This window comes from Rhinolophus sinicus, chromosome 2 (genome assembly GCF_057876585.1).
Source record: "Rhinolophus sinicus isolate RSI-liver-muscle chromosome 2, RSI-T2T, whole genome shotgun sequence".
In the NCBI taxonomy this organism is placed as follows: Eukaryota; Metazoa; Chordata; class Mammalia; order Chiroptera; family Rhinolophidae; genus Rhinolophus; species Rhinolophus sinicus.
The window spans coordinates 104,833,822-104,853,749 of NC_142502.1; the positions used below are offsets into that span (position 1 = coordinate 104,833,822).

A 19,928-nucleotide genomic window follows, 5' to 3' on the forward strand; every position below is an offset into this window, starting at 1 on the left:
AGCCCCTGCAGTAAGACAAAAATAAATACAAATTTTAAAAATTCAAAAGGAAGAAACAGAATTGTCATTATTTTCAGATGATGTATTAATTTAGAAAACCAAAGGAACACAGCAGAAACTAGTAAAACTAGTAAGAACATTTAGGAAGATTGTAAGACATAAGATTAATATACAGAAACCAGCAATGTTTCTTTAAACTGGCAGTAATAAATTAGAAAATATGTAACTTTAAATATATATATATACCATTCACAATAGCAACAAAACTAAATTAACACTAAAATACCTTGCTGTAGATTAAAGGAATGCAGGATCTTAACAATAAAACTTTGTTGAAGGAATCAAAAGAGACCTGAGTAAATGGAGAGGTATAGTCTATTCTTGGATGAGAAGATTGAATATTATAAAGATGTGAGTTTTTCTCAAATTAATCTAAAAATTCAATAATAAAAATAAACATCCCAAAGTATTTTTCAAGAGATCTGAAAAACTGATTTGTGAAATTTATGTGGAAGAATAAAGGTACGAAAATGGCTTCAGAGTTTCTGAAAAAGAACAGAAAACGGGACTACCTTTCCAGGTATTAAGATAAAGCTGTATTAGTTAAAACCATGTGATATTAGTACATAAATTAACAACTAGATTAGTAAAACAAAATAATACCCATGGGTTTATTCTGGAGTGTCTAGACCATTGGCTATTTGAGAATAAGTTCCTAAATTTATTTTGGTGGATCATAGTATAAAACTCTCAAACTACTGGAAAAAATACAGGAAACTAACTTTATGCCATTGGGATAGGAATGTGCTTCTTAAAAAGAGACTAAATACACAAAAGGAAAAGATCAGTAAAATCAGCAATGTCTTATAAAGCATGTTTAGCAAAGAACATCAAAAACAAAGATAAAAAACAAGTGCCAGATTGGAAGCAGATATTTTACCACACAGGATAAGTATTAAGAAGATGTCATTTCTGGCATTGAGGTCATTAAAATCATCAATAATCAAATAAGAAAAGTGGATAAAGAATGAATTCCCAAAAGAAGAAACCTGAATGTTCATTAAACATAGGAAAAAGTACACGATTTCAGTATAAAGATTATGCAGTGTAATTTTACACTCATTATAAATATGACCCAAAATAAAAAGCCTGACAACTATCAAATATTAGAGAGGAACAGGAGTGATGAGGGTTTGTACACGCTGCCTGTGTACTTGGAAGATATATCAGTTAGTTATTGTTGTGTAACAAACTATCTTAAAACTCAGTGGCTTGAAATAGTATTGATAATTTGCTCACAAGCGGGTGGGTCAGCCTCTGGCTTCAGATGGACTACTCAGATGTGCACGGCCAGCTCTGGGTCAGGTAGGCTGCTCTGCCATCTTGGCGAGGCTCCCTCACAGTTTGCACGTTAGCTGGCTATAGGCTGCTTTGTAATATCTACAGCTAAGAGCGGTTTTTCATCCTTTAGGAAACTAGCTCTCATGGCAGTGGCAGGATTCCAAGAGAAAAAGAGGAAACTGCAGGGCTTCTGAAGGCCTAGGCTGGGAACTGGTACATCACCATCTTTATCTTTCTGCATTCTGCTGGCCAGAGCAAGGCACAAGGGCAGCCGAATACCGGAGTGGGGGAACAGATTCTATCTCTTGATAAGAGGAGCCGTAAAATTACATTTCAGGGGCTGGCCCGGTGGCTCAGGCGGTTAGAGCTCCATGCTCCTAACTCCAAAGGTTGCCGGTTCGATTCCCACATGGGCCAGTGGGCTCTCAGCCACAAGGTTGCCAGTTCAATTCCTCGACTCCCGCAAGGGATGGTGGGCTCCGCCCCCTGCAACTAAGATTAAACACGGCACCTTGAGCTGAGTTGCCTCCCGGATGGCTCAGTTGGTTGGAGCGTGTCCTCTCAACCACAAGGTTGCCGGTTCAACTCCCACAAGGGATGATGGGCTGCGCCCCCTGCAACTAGCAACGGCAACTGGACCTGGAGCTGAGCTGCGCCCTCCACAAGTAAGATTGAAGGACAAGAGCTTGACTTGGAAAAAAGGCCTGGAAGTACACACTGTTCCCCAATAAAGTCCTGTTCCCCTTCCCCAATAAAATCTTAAAAAAAAAAAAAATTGCCTTTCAAAGGATGTGGACACCGCGAGAGATGGCGAGTCGCAGCCATTTCTGCAGTTGATCTGCAGAGAACAACTTAATACGGGGGGAACTGGGAGGTGCTTTTACCCTGTGATTCAGAAATTTGACTTTTAGTGTAGATCTTAAAGAAACTCCCACACATGGTGGGTAATGATATTTACAAGCGAGTTTTTGGTAGTGTTTTTTATAATAGGAAGACTAAATGTCTGCCAACAAGTAAATGAATTAATAAATTGGGGTAAGTCCCTAAAATAGATTACTGTTCAATAATTAAAATGAATTAATGAGAGCTACATGTATCAATAAAGCTAAAACTCAGAAATATGATATTAAGGGGAAATTGCAGAAGATCATTTTGTTTTTTTTACCGAGTAGAGAAACATGCACAAAACACTATACCCTTAATAGTGGCTACATACCTAAGTTGTGAAAGTATAAAAACATGCAAGAGAATGATAAACATCAAATTCGGGTGAGTGCGTAGTTGCCTTAGGCAGGGCACGTGAGTACAAAAGGGGCTTCAGGTCTACTACTGTGTTTCCCTGAAAATAAGACCTAGCTGGACAGTCAGCTCTAATGCGTCTTTTGGAGCAAAAGTTAACATGAGACCCGGTCTTATTTTACTATAAGACCGGGTATAATATAATATGATATGATATATAATATAATAAATCTTGGGTCTTATATAAGACCAGGTATAATATAATATATAATACTAGGTCTTATTAATTTTTGCTCCAAAAGATGCATTAGAACTGATTGTCCAGCTAGGTTTTATTTTCGGGGAAACACGGTAGTAGTTTTATTTCTTTTTTAAAAAATACATAAAATGATACATTACTATTTGACAAAGCTGGCTACTGAATGTTTATTATTTTCTTTGCTTTTTGGATGTTTGAAATATTTCATTTAAAAAACAAAACAAAAACCCTTGGGAATGCATTTCGCTGGACTTAACACTGGCTTCCCATCTACTTCCATCTGTCTTCACTGTGGTTTTTTGCTTCTGTAACAACTAAGTTTGGCAGGTAGCAAAAAGTTGTGTGCATTGGAGACCATGTGTTTTTGTTTGTGGGTTTCCTCATACAAACACTCGCATTAGAGTTGCTCCCCTGTGCTCCTTTTGGGGCGGGTTTACTGCTCTAATAAAGGAAGCTTTTATACTAGAGCTCTCTTGAATGTTCAGAATTTTTGTTTTTATTTTGATACTCAGTCTTCTTCACAGAGCTACCTTTTAAATCAAGGGAAGTAGCCGGTAGCTTTCAGATACAAGTACCAGCATACCTGACTAAATGTGGCCTCAACAGCCCCTGTTCTTCTTCTCACGTAGGAAGGTAGAACGTGGCCGTTACTGCACTGCTTCAGCGGCTCAGCGTGTCAGGACTTGGGTTCAGCTTCGCAGTAATTCTGTTGGCCTTCCCATTACGATCACAAGATGGCTGTAGCAGCTCCGCGGTTCGGGTCCTGACTTGACAAGCAAGGAGGTGTAGGGTTTCTTTTTGTGCAGCTCTTTTTATCATGGTGGGAAATCTTTCCCGGAAGCCCCCAGAGACATCCTCTCAGGAGCCACTTCTTTATCCAGAACTGAGTCACAGGCGCACCTCTGAACCTGTCACTGCAGAGGGAAGCAGAATTCCCTGTCGCTCCAATTGCGCCAGAGTTCTCACCCGATAGAGTCTGGGTCTTCCTGGTAGCAAGGTGGAGGGGGAAAGCCTGTGGGCTAGACAGCCATCAGTGTCTGCCAAAATGTCTACCCTAGAGTGAAAAGTTTGTTTCCAAAGGTAGTGGTCCCCTTTGTACCCGTCCCAACTGAACAACAAAGCCAGGTCCTTTGTGGCGGGAGATCCTTTTAGGGGCAGGCTCAGAGGCCCATCCATGTTAGTGCCGCTGTCTGAGCCTCATGTACACACTTGAGGAGACTACTGGAGGGAAGATGGAATCACTGACGTCTCCCTGATCAGTCCAAGATCAGTAAAACACTCTGAAAGAAAAAAGACATTTGTGATTTTTTTCTGTTTAGAAAGGACATGCTCAAATTATTTTTGTTAACTAGACCTGAAGTGCTGGAATTCATATTGCTTACTTCGAAGTTCAAGGAAGCACTCACCTGCGTCAGGTGGAATGATAAAGGCCAATAGCTATTTTATTTGGAATTCCTACTACTAGCGAAGACGGGCTTTTAAACAGTCTCCTTCTCCAGATTATGGGCTTTGACATACATATCGAAATTATAACTGCTTTCAAATGATTTTGAGAAAAACAGGTTCATAACAGCACCCTGACTGGACCAACTTACATCTACCCTGAATCAAATCTTGTCCCCAGTGTCTGAGCCAAATATCTGTCAGATGTGACCCTGACATCTACCCCATGTAAGAGATAAAAATAACTGTCCAATTGCTTGTGGCAGCATTTGAGAGAGAGCTGAGAGCTGGACTGTGGGAATGATGGAAAGGTAAAGTGGTGCCAGTGTACTCTGTCTTGGCGGCCGTGCCTCTGCGCAATCTGTCTCTCCAGCACGATGACGTTTAAGAACTGAAATCCTCTTTCTTTCTAAAGAAGAGCCTCCTCCTCCTCCTAAGAAAACTGCTAAATCTCATTTTTAAAAACTGGTAAATACAGGAATATTTCCTTTTTACCATTGGAATCATTGGTAAAATCACCTTAGGTAGATCCCCTAAGTGTTAGTATAAAACTTGAAATAAACACTAAGAGACAAATGAAACTGTTGTTAGTTTCTGCAACTGGAAGATTAATGAGAAAAGAAAATAAATGCCACTGAAATTTCAGTACAGGTGGCAGATTTGATTTACACTAGACTTTATAAGAATGCATCTTATTTCATAAAGAAAAATGCTTTTATAATTTTGGCCAACTGCCTCTGACACAGAGTAAATCATAGATGTATGTCGCTGTTGAGTATAGAAATTACTATTACTAAACAAAAGTTTTAAATAAATGATACTGAATTGTTATAATATTCTATTGTGCCCTTAAAATTTGACTTGGGCCCTTAAAATGTGAAGACCATTTTCTTTTCTAAACTTTTGGCTTCTTTAAGATAAAATTAACTGGAGAAAAACTACTAAAGAGAACTCTCTCCACTTTGCAAAAAGTGAATGATGGCCTCTATAACCCTCTGTGAACCTTTCCTTACCCTCTCTGACAGCCCTATTCCCAGGCCCTGTCAGTAGAGACCTGTGGCAAGGGCACAGGCGACAGATACATCTCAGACAGGTCGTCTGAGCATGTTCGGGCTGCCCAACAGCAGAGGACACAAGTGGCTTTCCAGCCCTGGTTGGCCTGCCAGCCTGTCCCATGTTCAGGCACCTTTACTGGTTAATTTATGATGTACAATCTAACCGGTCTTAGCTGGCTAAGGAGTGCAATTATTTCTAAAAGTATAGAGAAGCAATTTAAATAAGAAAAGATACACATTTCCATTCAGGTATACCAAAAGCCACATGGGAACAAGAATGGATGGAAAAAGAATGGGTAAAGAAACAGGCATGTTGGCAAGAGAAAGGAATAGAATTCCTTGACAGATAATTAGCAAAAATTAATTTCAAAACAAAGCTCACCCAGTAGGGCCTTTAAATTGATTTGTTTTTCTGTTATTCTTAAGAAATTTTAGAGTACTTGTTTTAAATTTTTGTTCATTCTGTACAAACTTATTGAGCACCTACTGTGTTTAGAAAGTATTTTTGCCTTAGTTTTTAATTTATTATGCAAATAACAGGGCAATAGTAATAGAAAGCAAGTTACAGCATTTCCCAGGGGTCATCTTTCCCTCACCTTTGAGCCCTTCTATTCCTAGCAGAAACAGATATAAACTATAAAAAGCAAAAGCTAAAAAGAAATAGCCTGGCTCAAAAGCAGCAAGGTGGACACCACCTCCCTAGATCAGAAACAGCAGAACTGCGGAGCAGCCGGGAAACCTGCAGCCTGCCGCGCCTTGGGTAGCTAAATGGTTAGACCCCCTGGAGTAAGGGGAGCCCAGGTGCCCAATGGAAAGGACATCAAGAGCTGAGACTTTGAGACAGATGTGGGCCTAGATGGGAGAGGACACAGCTGCAGTGCAAAATAAAGGATGGAGCCACCACCCTGTGACTCAGTGGCTCTCTCTGCAGTAGTGTCCTATCACCTTGGAGCAGGAGCCCTAGGCTGTCGTGTAAGGCCTGGTTCTGGAGAGCCTGGTGAACGCTTCACCAGCTGGAACATGAATTTACTTCAGATGAAGTGAATTTTATAGCATGGCCTGACAGAATACTCAAGTATGTTCAGGATGTTCAAAAAGTAAGTCAAGGAATAACTTCTATTTTAAAAGAAAATATGGAAACAAAGGCATACGCAGTGGAAACAGGTAGACATGTAAAGAACAGGTAGAAATGAAAAATACCAAATAAAAAATATACTAGAGATGGGATAACTCTAGCCCGGATACAGTTTAAAAGAAAATTAGGAAGTAGACTGAAAAATTTACCTATAATGCATCAGAAAGACACCGATCTAAACACCAAAGTGCAGATGGGAGACACAGAGTATAAACGCAGAGACCTAAGTGCTGCATGAAGTTGTAACGCGCCTCAGCACATGTGTTCTGTGCATCTCGGTCACTGCCTGTCGCTGGCAGAATTACCAGTTTAATGTTTTTGTTGACTTATGCTCTACTCAGTTCCTGCGGGGTTCTGGGCATTCTGGACACATATCCGAGAACAAGTCAGGTAAGGGTCTTGCTCTCATGGATCTTTGGTTCTAGCCTGGTCATCACCGTATCTCTGGCACCCACGGTGTTATCTGGCTCACATGAGGCAGTCAGTGTTTTTTTGTTGCCTGAATGAATAAATGAGTGCAGTAATTCATGGGCTTGGTTATCTGCTCTGTTTGGGCAGCTTTGCAGTGGGGAGAGAGACTGAGAGGAGCTGAGAAGGGTTCTCCCTCCCCAGAGTGCACCTGCTCTTCTCAGGAAACACTGGTGTGACTCACCGCCACCAAACTGGAGTCCGCCCGAGCTATGTCTTCTTTATTATTTCTATTTTACAAACTGCTCAAGAAGATTCAGAATGAGACCAGCAATATAAACAATATCAATGTGTTAATTTTTTTCCCCCCACTTTTCAGGCTGGAGTAAAAGGGACATTGGGAAGATTAGTTGGAATTTTTGCGGTAAGTCTATTAAAATCTTTGGCGCATTTGGTATCATATTAGTAACCACATATATCTTTGTTTTAGCCCATTCAAGCTGTAGTAACAAAATACTACAAACTGGTGACTTATAAACAGTAAAAATTGTTTTCTCACAGTTCTGGAGGCTAGGAAGTCCCAGATCAAGGTGCCAGCAGATTCGGTCTCTGGTTGAGGACCCGCTTCCTGGCTCATAGATGGCTGTTTCTCTGTAGATTACACTCTAGGTCTCTGTTGTAAGGGCACTAATCCCATTCGTGGGGGTCAGCCCTCGTAACCTAATCACCTCCCAAAGGCCCCCCTCGTAATACCATCACATTGGGGATTAAGATTTCAGCAGATGGATTTGGGGGGAACATAAATGTTCAGTCCACTGCAGTCTTAATCTAGGAAAGATGCCATCTTTGTTTCACCAAGTTTTCAAAACAAAGCAGCACCAGCTTGCTTTCTTTGTAAATCCCATAGTCTCCAAACAGCTACAATATAATTTGTAAGTATTATTTATCCCATCCCTGCCTCTCTTCCTTTCCTCCTAAGATGTGAGGAGGGATAGATAAGTGTGGAGAAGACAGAGGAAAAATAAAAATAGCCATGGCAGAGGAGAGAGAGAAACAAGGAAATGGGCTGGGGTAGAGATTTGGGGGAATTCCGGTGGAAAGAAGTGAGAAATCAGGGAATAAAGACGAGCGAGTCCAGTGGGAAGGGAGCTGTGTGAGATCACCAGTTGCTTGCACTGATGATACCCGTCCATGGTCCCTTCTCCTTCTGGTGGCCCAGCTAGTTAAATTGACTTGGTGGCTTGTTCTTAAAAGGTCACGAACTTCCTTCTCACAGCATTCCTGTGAAGTTGCACTTAGGAGAAGGAGAAGGAGAAAAAGAGAGTAAAGCCTTGGCCTTAGAAATCCAGCCAAAGAACATAACCTCAAATGCAAGTGTGGCATGTCTTAAATAGGCCATCTGGTACTAGTTCATGTTTGATTGTGGGACAGTAAAAAGTAAAACGAATTCTGCTCTCTAAGCTCTCTGGACATACGTATAAGGGTGTGCTACATTTAAGTAATCTCAGCTCTTTAAGGAAAAACTTCCTCTGTCCTTCCCCCTTTGCCCTCAGAACCAGGAGCGGAAGCACCGAACGTATGTGTATGTGCTCATTGTCACGGAAGTGCTGGAAGACTGGGAAGACTCAGTCAACATTGGTAAGTCTCCCAAATGCTGCCCGTCACCGGCTTTGCCACACCACACGTCACTCCTCAGAACCAGAAACGAGCCTAATAAGGAAACAAAATAATAGAAAGATAATGTTTAATAAAATGGGCATGTCCATTTTTGAACTTGTGGAAGTTAGTAATTTGAAATGTTTAAAAGGAAGCTAAAGTTGGTACATGGTCAACCAATAGAAACAGGGCCCATAAAAATAAGAAATGTTTTTAAAATCAGATTGGATCCTCCTCAGCAGATACTGATCAGGGCCTCCCCACGGCCAGGCCCGCCGCCGGCCACGGAGACCCAGGTGAGAGCAGGACCTTCGTGGTTCCTTATGATGCTTATTATTACTGTCGGAGAGAACTGTTGATTTGGTGGTTGAGCCACTCTCCAGTCATTCAGTAGATGCAAAGTAGTGGCAGAAGTTTCCAGTTTTATTCACATTACCCTTCAGGGGCACCTGGCTTTCTCCTAAGGAGCCATTTTTTTAAATCTCGCAGCTCATTGTTGGGTGTATGTCTTTTGAACTGAAAACTGAAGTGACTTCATGGTTACTTCATGGATTAATCTTTAACCTCTGAAGGAAACTACATTCTAGAAAAGTATAAATTAATTAGTTTCTGTTATCAATTGGCAAAGGGGTAAAATTCACTTGCCAAAACCTTTCCCTTTATTATGAGTGTGTGCTTTGCCACCAGGCCCCTCGCACTGCTCATCTGGGCATTTCCTGGCCCTTCAGCTTTTAATGGCTTTGTATCTGGTCAGAATGTAATATGCTTAAGCAACTAAATTCAGTGGCGATTGTTAAAAATAGACTCCTCGACAGCTGATGCTGGGGCCTGAAGAGGAAGCAGAGGTGAGTGTGGTGTGGTCCTGTCCTCTGCTGGGTGGGAATCGTACACTTGTGATAGGAATTTTTAAGGTACCATTGCTCTATTAATATCCAAAAAGCCTTTCACTTAGTACTCCCACTTCTGAGAATTGACCCTAATGAAGTCATCTAAAACATGGGGAATAAGCCTACGAGCCTTCCTTCAGATGAGCCTTTTTCAGATGAAAAATTAGGTCTTAAATGTACAACTCAGTGAATGGTAAGTGTTTTAAGGTACATTCATCTGATGGAATGTTATACAGCTATTAAACACATACTTTGAAAACTATATACCATGGAAAACTGCTCATGAAACATTGTTGGTAGATGAGAAAACCAGGGTATAGAATTATACAGAGGTGCCAAAAAAATGTATACACATTTTAAGAAAGGAAAAAAACTGTATTAAAATTGTAATACTCAATATATACCGATAACAAAAGATGAGTACAAGGCACGCTTGACGTCTGCAATGACAAGAGGTGCTCAGAGTGGTTCCCATCAGCGTCCAGACACTTCTGATTAAGGTGAACAACTGCTTGACCAACGTTCACCAGTGTGTGTACATTTGTATCACACACATGCCGTTTCAATTTCTTCACACAGTACCATGCGTCTCAAACTCATCATGAATGCGTACGGTTGTTAGGCGTGTTGGAGGTTCTGTTGCATACTCACGCCTCCATTGTCGTCGTACTTCCACAACTTGCTCGAATTTCAAATACCACTTCAAAATGGTCTCACGCTTCTCGAACAACAGCCGTACTTCTGCCATTTTCTTTGACTGTCCTGCGTGGTGTTAGCATTCATTTGATTAACTCCATCTTTTTTTTTTTTTTTTTTAAGATTTTATTGGGGAAGGGGAACAGGACTTTATTGGGGAACAGTGTGTACTTCTAGGACTGTTTTCCAAGTCAAGTTGTCCTTTCAGTTTTAGTTGTGGAAGGCGCAGCTCAGCTCCAGGTCCAGTTGCCGTTGCTAGTTACAAGGGGCGCAGCCCACCATCCCTTGTGGGAGTCGAACCAGCAGCCTTGTGGTTGAGAGGACGCACTCCAACCAACTGAGCCATCCGGGAGCTCAGCGGCAGCTCAGCTCAAGGTGCCGTGTTCAATCTTAGTTGCAGGGGGCAGAGCCCACCATCCCTTGCGGGACTCGAGGAATTGAACTGGCAACCTTGTGGTTGAGAGCCCACTGGCCCATGTGGGAATCGAACCGGCAGCCTCGGCAGCCTTCGGAGTTAGGAGCACAGAGTTCCAACCGCCTGAGTCACTGGGCCGGCCCTGATTAATTCCATCTTCTCAGCGAACATACTACACTTTGCTACTGTAATTCATTTTAACTTTGAAAAGTAATACATAGATAACATCTCTTAAAATGTATATACATTTTAAGGTATATACACTAGTTAGAGCTACATTAAAATAGGAATTTGAAATGAGAACAAAAATGTGATACTAGTTTTCACCTAAAGAATTTGCGGTGACCAAGAAAAGGTAACAGTGATGGCAGGAGTGTGATGAGACCAACATGCTGACACACAAGCAGGATTGGGGATTGGTATGGCCTTCGTGGAAAACAGTTTGGCCCTATAGATTATGAACCCTTTAGAGTTCAGATGTGATATTCTTTTTTTTTTTTTTTTTTTTTTTTTTTTTTTTTAACAGGACTTTATTGGGGAACAATGGTCAAATTGTTGTCCTTTCAATCTTAGTTGTGGGGGGTTCTGTTCAGCTTCAAGTTGTTGTTCTTTCAGTCTTAGTTGTGGAGGGCGCAGCTCAGCTCCAGGTCCAGTTGCCGTTGCTAGTTGCAGGGGGCACAGCCCACCATCCCTTGCGGGAGTCGAACCGGCAACCATGTGGTTGAGAGGACAGGCTCCAACCAACTGAGCCATCCGGGAGCTCAGCGGCAGCTCAGCTCAAGGTGCCGTGTTCAATTTTAGTTGCAGGGGGCGCTGCCCACCATCCCTTGCGGGACTCGAGGAATTGAACTGGCAACCTTGTGGTTGAGAGCCAGCGCTCCAACCAACTGAGCCATCCGGGAGGCAGCTCAGCTCAAGGTGCCGTGTTCAATCTTAGTTGCAGGGGGCAGAGCCCACCATCCCTTGCGGGACTCGAGGAATTGAACTGGCAACCTTGTGGTTGAGAGCCCACTGGCCCATGTGGGAATCGAACCGGCAGCCTTCGGAGTTAGGAGCACGGAGCTCTAACCGCCTGAGCCACCGGGCCGGCCCCCCAGATGTGATATTCTTATAATCTCAATTCTAGGGATCTTTCCCTGGGAGGTTAAAAAAATAAATATATATTTTTTTAATTATAGCATAATTTATAATAACTAAAATTGCAGGATAATGGTGTTCAATGATAGAGAAATTGTTAAATGCGTGACAGTACATCCATGCTAGATGTTATGATGTAATGCATAGCCATTAAATGTTCTATTTTTTATAACAGAAGAATGCTTAAGAAATAGTGTGAAGTAAAAAAGAAACAATAACAATAAAAAGCAAATTCTTATAGCACATACTATGTGCCAGGTATTCAAGTACTTTACATATTAATCTCACAACACTCAACATAATAAAGGCCATATATAACAAACCCACAGCTAACATCATACTCAACGGGGAAAAGCTAAAATCATTCCTCTTAAGATGAGGGACAAGACATGGTTGCCCACTTTCACCCCTGTTATTTAACATAGTGCTGGAAGTCCTAGCCACAGCTGTCAGACAAGGAAAAGAAATAAAAGGCATCCAAATGGGAAAGGAAGAAGTAAAACTGTCCTTATTTGCAGATGACATAATACTATACATAGAGAACCCGAAAGATTCCACCAGAAAACTGTTAGAACTGATAATTTAGTGAAAGTAGCAGGATACAAAATTAATATCCAGAAATCAGTTGCATTTTTATTTTTTAAAACAGATTTTTATTAAAATACAGCTAACATACAATATTACATTAGCTTCAGATATACCTCATAGTTATTCGTCATTACCCACCTGGCACTAAAGAGTTATTACCACCTTAATGATTATATTTGCAATGCTAAAGAAGTGATCACTATAAGTCCAGCAACCATCTGACACTGTGCCACGCTATCACAGTATTATGACTGTATCTGTGCTGTATATTACGTCTCCAAGACTTGTTTTATATCTGGAACTTTGAATCTCTTATTCTTACTTATCTTCCCCCCCTTTTTAATTTTTCAATTAGAGTAGACAGTCAATATATTTTAGATTAGTTTCAAGTGTACAGCATAGTGGTTAGACATTTATATAACTTAGGAATTAATCCCCCTGACTAGTACCCCCTGGCACTATACATAGTTATTACCATATTATTGCTTATATTCCCTATATTTTACATCCCCGTGACTATTTTGTAACTACCAGTCTGTATTTCTTAATCACTTCACCTTTTTACCCTGTCCCCAACCCCCCTCCCATCTATCAACCCGATAGATCTAGTACTTATCTGGCACCATAAACAGGTATTACAATATTACTGACTATAGTCCTTATGCTGTACTCTATATCCCCATGACTACTGTGTAACAACTAATTTGTACTTCTTATTCCCTTCACCTTTTCACCTACCCCTAACATCCCTCCCATCTGGCAACCATCAAAATGTTCTCCGTATCTATGAGTTTGTTTGTGTTTCGTTGGTTTGTTTATTTTGTTCTTTAGATTCCACTTATAAGTGAAATCATATGACATTGTGTCTTTCGCTACACTCAGCCCAATGCCATCCATGTTGTCGCAGATGGCAAGATTTCGTTCTTTTTTACAGCTGAGTAATACTCCATTGTATATATGTGCTACCTCTTCTTCATCCATTCATCTAGGTTGCCTGCATGTCTTGGCTGTTGTAAACAATGCTGCAATAAACATATGGATGAGCACATCCCCTTAAAGTAGCATTTTGGGTTTCTTTGGATAAATACCCAGAAGTGGGATTACTGGGTCCTTGTTTGTCTCTTGTTATAGTCCTTGTTTTAAAGTCTATTATTTCTGGTATAAGTATCATTACCCCAGCTTTTTTGTTTGTTTCCATTTTCATGAAATATCTTTTCCGTCCCTTTACTTGCAGTCTGTGTGTGTCTTTTGATCTGAAGTGAGTCTCTTGTAAGCAGCATATGTAAGGGCCTTGTTTTCTTATCCATTCAGCTCCCCTGTCTTTTGATTGGAGCATTATACCCATTTCCATTGAAAGTAATTGTTGATAGGTATATAGTTGTTCCCATTTTATTATACATATTTTTTATTTTCCATCTTGCAGTCCCTTTAAGATTCTTTATAATACTTGTTTGGTGTTGATGAACTCCTTTAGCTTTATCTTGTCTGGGAAGCTTGTTACCTGTCCTTCGATTTTAAATTATAGCCTTGCTGGATAGAGTAGTGTTGGTTGTAGGTCCTTGCTTTCCATCATGTTGAATATTTTGTGCCAATCCCTTCTGGCCTGCAAAGTTTCTGTTGAGAAATCAGCTGATAGTCTTATGGGAGCTCCCTTATAAGTAAGTAACTGCTTTTTTCGTGCTGCTTTTAAAATTCTTTCTTTGCCTTTAATCTTTGGCGTCTTAATTATGATGTGTCTTAATGTTGGCTTGTTTGGGTTCATCTTGTTTGGGACACTCTGTGCTCCCTAGGCTTGTATGTCTATTTATTTTACCAGGTTAGGGAAGTTTTCTGCCATTATTTCTTCAAATAGGTTTTCAATTCCTTATTCTCTCTCTTCTTCTGTTACCCCTATAATGTAAATGTTGGCATGCTTGAGGTTGTCCCAGACGCCCCTTAAACATGCCTCAATTTTTGAGGTTCTTTTTGCTGTTCAGACTGGGTGTTTTCTGCTACTTTATCTTCTAAATCTCTGATTTTTTATAGGTTTTTTTTTAAATTAAAGTTTATTGGGGTGACATTTGTTAGTAAAGTTATAATTATTTCAAGTGTACAATTCTGTAATACATCATCGATGTATATCATGTTGTGTGTTCACCATCCAGAGTCAGTTCTCCTTCCATCACCGTATATTTGATCCCCCTTACCCTCATCTACCACCCCCCTCCCCCCTTACCCTCTGGTAACCACTAAACTATTGTCTGTGTCTATGAGTTTTTGTTTCTTCATTTGTGTCTTGTTCTTTTTTTTATTTTTTTATTTTTATTGGGGAACAGTATGTTTTTCCAGGACTCATCAGCTCCAAGTCAGGTCATTCTTTCTTTCAATCTTGTTTTGGAGGGCACAGCTTACTGGTCCATGTGGGAATCGAACCGGCGACCAGTGTGTTTGGAGCACTGTGGCACTGCGCTCTAACCAACTGAGCCAACCTGCCCCCCCACCGGCAGCTCAGCTCCAAGTCAAGCCATTGTTTTTAACTCTAGTTGTGGAGGGTGCAGCTCACTGGCCCATGTGGGAATTGAACTGGCGACCTGGGTGTTATGAGCACTGCACTCTAATCAACTGAGACAACTGGCCGCCCAGTGTTTTGTTCTTTTGCGTATTTTTCAGTTTTATATACCACATATCAGGGAAATCATATGGTTCTCTACTGTTTCTGTCTGACTTATTTCGCTTAGTATTATGATCTCAAGATCCATCCGTGTTGTCACAAAAGGTACTATTTCATCTTTGGCCGATAAATCACTGATTTGAGCCTCTGCTTCCTCTAATCTGTTGATTGCCTGTAATGTATTGTTCATTTCAGTTATTGTACTCTTTATTTCTGATTGGTTCTTAATTATGTTTTCTATCTCCATTTTTATGCTTCCTAGCTCTTTGTTGAAGTTCTCCCTGCGGTCATTGAGCATCCTTATAACCAGTGTTTGGAACTCTGTGCCTGGCAGATTACTTGTCTCCATTTTGTTTAGTTCTTTTTCTGGAGCTTTGTTCTGTTCTTTTATTTGGGGCATGTTTCTTTGTCTCCCCACTTTGACTGCCTCCCAGTGTTTGTTTTTATGTATTAGGTAGGGCTGCTGTGTCTCCCGTTCTTAGTAGAGTGGCCTTATGTAGTAGCTGTCTTGGGTGGCCCAGTGGCGCAATCTTCCTGGTCACTTGAGCCACATACTCCAGGTGTGTCCCTTGTGTGGGTGTGTGTGCCCTGCTCTTGTAGTTGAGCCTTGGTTGCTATTTGCACATCAATGTGAGGGCCTGACGCTTGGGCTCACTGGTTGTGAGGACTGGCTGTGACTACAGAGCAGGATCTGCCTCAGCAGGACTCAGGTGCCTGCCCGATCTGCCCCTTGAATGTGGTGTTCTTGGAGACAGCTCCAGATCATTTAGAAGCTGACTGCTGCAGGGCACCAGGCCCAGGGCCACCTGGGAGGGGACCTACTCCAGGTCAAGTTCAGCTGCATCCAGTGCCCGACCGGGGGCCACCCTGCAGGAGCCACAAAGAAATCCACAGGTGGCTGCCACCTGTGCTGTGCTTGGAAGTGGCTTGAGAGGCCAAGCCGCAAATAGAGGCTGGCTGCCACTAGTGCCAGGCTTAGGGCTGCTCAGCCAGAGGTAGAAGACCCCTCAAGCCAGATGCTGCTTGTCTGGGTTCTGTGAACCTCTGCAAGATCCTAGGAAAGCCTGCATCATGAGCCAAGGCAGGCAGTTTGTACAAAAAAGCCACTGGAAGTGGCTTGGGTATACTCAAAAGTTGGATGGGGTGGTGTCTCCAATCACTAGGGCGTGGTGAATGAATGATGTCAGTCAGCTTGATGGAGATTCAGACATGGCAGCGGCTTGCATCTGCACGCTGGGAAGATGAAGGGCTCAACAAAGAAACACTGGCCACCGCCAGCTCCTCCATCCAGGAGAAAGCTGCCCCTCCAGCCACCATCCTGAAGCCAGACAACTCAGTTCCCCCCACCCATGTCCCTGCTGCCTCTCCAGCTGCTGCCCCAGCTCTGGGGCTCAGAGCCAGTGATTGCATCAGTGCATAAGTCCATGCGAAGTCCCTTTAAGAGGAGCGCCTAGGACTCCAGCTGCCTTCCATCTCACTCAGTCACAATCTCTGCTGGTTTTCACATCCAGAAGTTGTGGGGACTTCTCTTCCCAGTACTGTAACTCTGGGCTGGGGAGGGGATGGGACCCCTCGCTCCTCCCTAGGGACCTCTGCAGCCAAGATATCCCTCCCAATTTTAAATGGTCACACACAGGTGTGAACCCATCCCGTTCTGCGTCTCTGCCCTTCCTACCAGTCTCAAGGTGGCTGCTTCTGCATGTCCTTAGTTGTAGTGTCCCAGTTCAGCAATATTTTAGGCAATTCTCAATGATGGTTGTTTTGTAATTTAGTTATAATTTTGATGTGGTCGTGGAAGAAGGTAAGCACAGCTTTTACCTACTGTGCTATCTTGCCTGGAACCCTGGTTGTGTTTTTATACACCAATAATGAACTATCAGAAAGGGAAATTAAGAAAAACCCATTTACAGTTGTATCAAAAAAAGAATAATAAAATACTTAGGAATAAATTTAACCAAGGAAGTAAAAGACCTGTATTCAGAAAATTATAAGACATTGAAGAGAGAAATTAAAGAAGATACAAATAAATGGAAACATATACCATGCTCATGGATAGGAAGAAATATAGTTAAAATGTCCATACTACCCAAAGCAATCTATAGATTCAATGCAATCCCTTTCAAAATACAAATGACATTTTTCACAGAACTAGAACAAATAATCCTGAAATTTATATGGTACCATAGAAGACCCCAAATATAGACACAGAAATCCTGAGAAAGAACAAGGCTGGAGGTATCATGCTACCTGATACAAATTATACTACAAGCCCATAGTAATCAAAACAGCATGGTACTGGCATACAGACGCATAAATCAATGGAACAGAATAGAGAGTCCAGGAATAAATCTATGCCTATATGGTCATTTAATCTATAACAAAGGAAGCATGAATAAACATTGAGGTAAAGATAGTCTGTTCAATAAATGGTGCTGGGAAAACTACAGATACATGCAAAAAAATGAAACTGAACTACCTTCTTATGCCATAGATACAAGAATAAACTCAAAGTGAATTAGACTTGAATGTAAGACCCGAAACCATAAAACTCCTAGAAGAAAATATAGGGAGTAAACAGCCAGACATTATCCCTAATAATATTTTTACTGGTGTATCTCCTTGAGCAAGGGAAACAAAAGCATGAATGAACAAATGGGACTACATCAAACTGAAAAGTTTTTGCACAGCAAAGGAAACCATCAACAAAGCAAAATTACATCCTACTGAAGGGGAGAAGACATTTGCCAATGATGCATCTGATAAGGGGTTAATATCCAAAATTTATAAAACTAACTCATACAACTGAACACAACAAAAACAAACAATCCAATTAAAAAATGGGCAGATGGAGTGGCCAGTTAGCTCAGTTGGTTAGAGCACGATGCTCTTAACAACAGGGTTGCCGGTTTGATCCCCACTTGGGCTGCTGTGGGCTGCGCCCTCCACAGCTGGATTGAGGCAATTACTTGACTTGGAGCTGATGGGTCTTGGAAAAACACTTAAATAAAAGTTTTTAAAAAAAAATGGCGAGCCGGCCCGGTGGCTCAGGCGTTTAGAGCTCCGTGCTCCTAACTCCGAAGGCTGCCGGTTCGATTCCCACATGGGCCAGTGGGCTCTCAACCACAGGTTGCCAGTTCAGTTCCTTGAGTCCCGCAAGGGATGGTGGGCAGCGCCCCCTGCACTAAAATTGAACACGGCACCTTGAGCTGAGCTGCCGCTGAGCTCCCGGATCGCTCAGTTGGTTGGAGCATGTCCTCAGCCACAAAGTTGCCGGTTCAATTCCCGCAAGGAATGGTGGGCTGCGCCCCCTGCAACTAGCAACGGCAACTGGACCTGGAGCTGAGCTGCACCCTCCACGACTAAGACTGAAAGGACAACAACTTGAAGCTGAACGGCACCCTCCACAACTAAGATTGAAAGGACAACAACTTGACTTGGAAAAAAGTCCGGGAAGTACACACTGTTCCCCAATAAAATCCTGTTCCCCTTCCACCCCCCCCCAAAAAAAATGGGCAGAGGACCTGAACGGATATTTCTCCATACAGATGGCCAATAGACATATGAAAAGATACTCAACGTCACTAATGATCAGAGAAATGCAATGAGTTTTCATATCACCTTACTCCTTCCTGTCAGAATGGCTATCAATAATAAATCAACAAACAAAAAGTGTTTGCAAGGATGTAGATAAAAGGGAGTCCTTGTGCAGTGTTGGTGCAGCCACTGTGGAAAACAGTATCAAGGTTCCTCAAAAAATTAAAACTAGAACTACCATATGACCCAGCAATTCCCCTCCTGGGTATTTATCCAAAGAAATCCAAAACACTAATTCAAAAAAATATATGCACCCCTATGTTTACTGCAGCACTTTTCACAATAGCCAAGATATGGAAGCAACTGAAATGCCCATCAGTAGACGATTGGATAAAGAAGAGGTGGTACATTTATACATGGAGTATTACTCTGCCATAAAAAAGAAATCTTACCATTTGCAACAACATGAATGGACCTAGAGGGTATTATGCCAATTGAATAAGTCAGACTGAGAAACACAATACCATATGATCTACTTAAATGTGGAATCTAAAGAACAGAATAAACCAACAAGCAAAACAGAAATAGACTCACAGATACGGAAAACAAACTGATGGTTGCTAAATGGGAGGGAGATTGGGGGAATGGGTGAGAAAGGTGAAGGGATTAGGCAGTATAGATGGGTAGTCACAAAGTAGTCATGGGGATGTGAAATACAGTCTGGGGGATGTAGTCAGTAATGTAAAAACTGGTGTCTGATGGGTACTAGACTTATCGGGAATCACTTCCTAAATTATATAAATACCTAATGACTGTGCTGTACAACTTTACATTGTGGGATGTAAAGTACAGCATAGGGAGTATAGTCAATGGTATTATAATAACTATACAGTGTCAGATGGGTGGTAGACTTGGGGTTATCAGTTTGTGAGGGGTGTAAATGTCTAATCATTACCTGAAACTAATTAAAAAAAATTCTCATGGGCCGGCCCGGTGGCTCAGGCGGTTAGAGCTCCATGCTCCTAACTCCAAAGGCTGCCGGTTCGATTCCCACATGGGCCAGTGGGCTCTCAACCACAAGGTTGCCAGTTCAGTTCCTCGAGTCCCGCAAGGGATGGTGGGCAGTGCCCCCTGCAACTAAGATTAAACACGGCACCTTCAGCTGAGCTGCCTCCCGGATGGCTCGGTTGGTTAGAGCGCATCCTCTTAACCACAAGGTTGCCGATTCGACTCCCACAAGGGATGGTGGGCTGCGCCCCCTGCAGCTAGCAACGGCAACTGGACCTGGAGCTGAGCTGCGCCCTCCACGACTAAGACTGAAAGGACAACAACTTGACTTGGAAAAAAGTCCTGGAAGTACACACTGTTTGTTCCCCAATAAAGTCCTATACCCCTTCCCCAATAAAAAAAAAAAAAAAAATTCTCACAACAGACTTTTGAGCTGGGTATTACTTACTATCTTTATTTTATAGATGAGGAAAATGC

The 19,928-nt window shown here is 41.9% G+C and overlaps 1 protein-coding gene across 1 annotated transcript in view; it reads left to right on the forward strand.

Annotated features, from left to right (window-relative positions):
• The window catches only part of NUDT3 (nudix hydrolase 3), a 112,050-nt gene that overhangs the window by 82,912 nt on the left and 9,210 nt on the right, over positions 1 to 19,928 (forward strand). The window contains exons 3-4 of the mRNA XM_019738736.3: positions 7,260 to 7,304; positions 8,434 to 8,518. Of these exons, the coding sequence (XP_019594295.1) occupies positions 7,260 to 7,304; positions 8,434 to 8,518 (130 nt within the window). The remainder of the gene's footprint in view (positions 1 to 7,259; positions 7,305 to 8,433; positions 8,519 to 19,928) is intronic.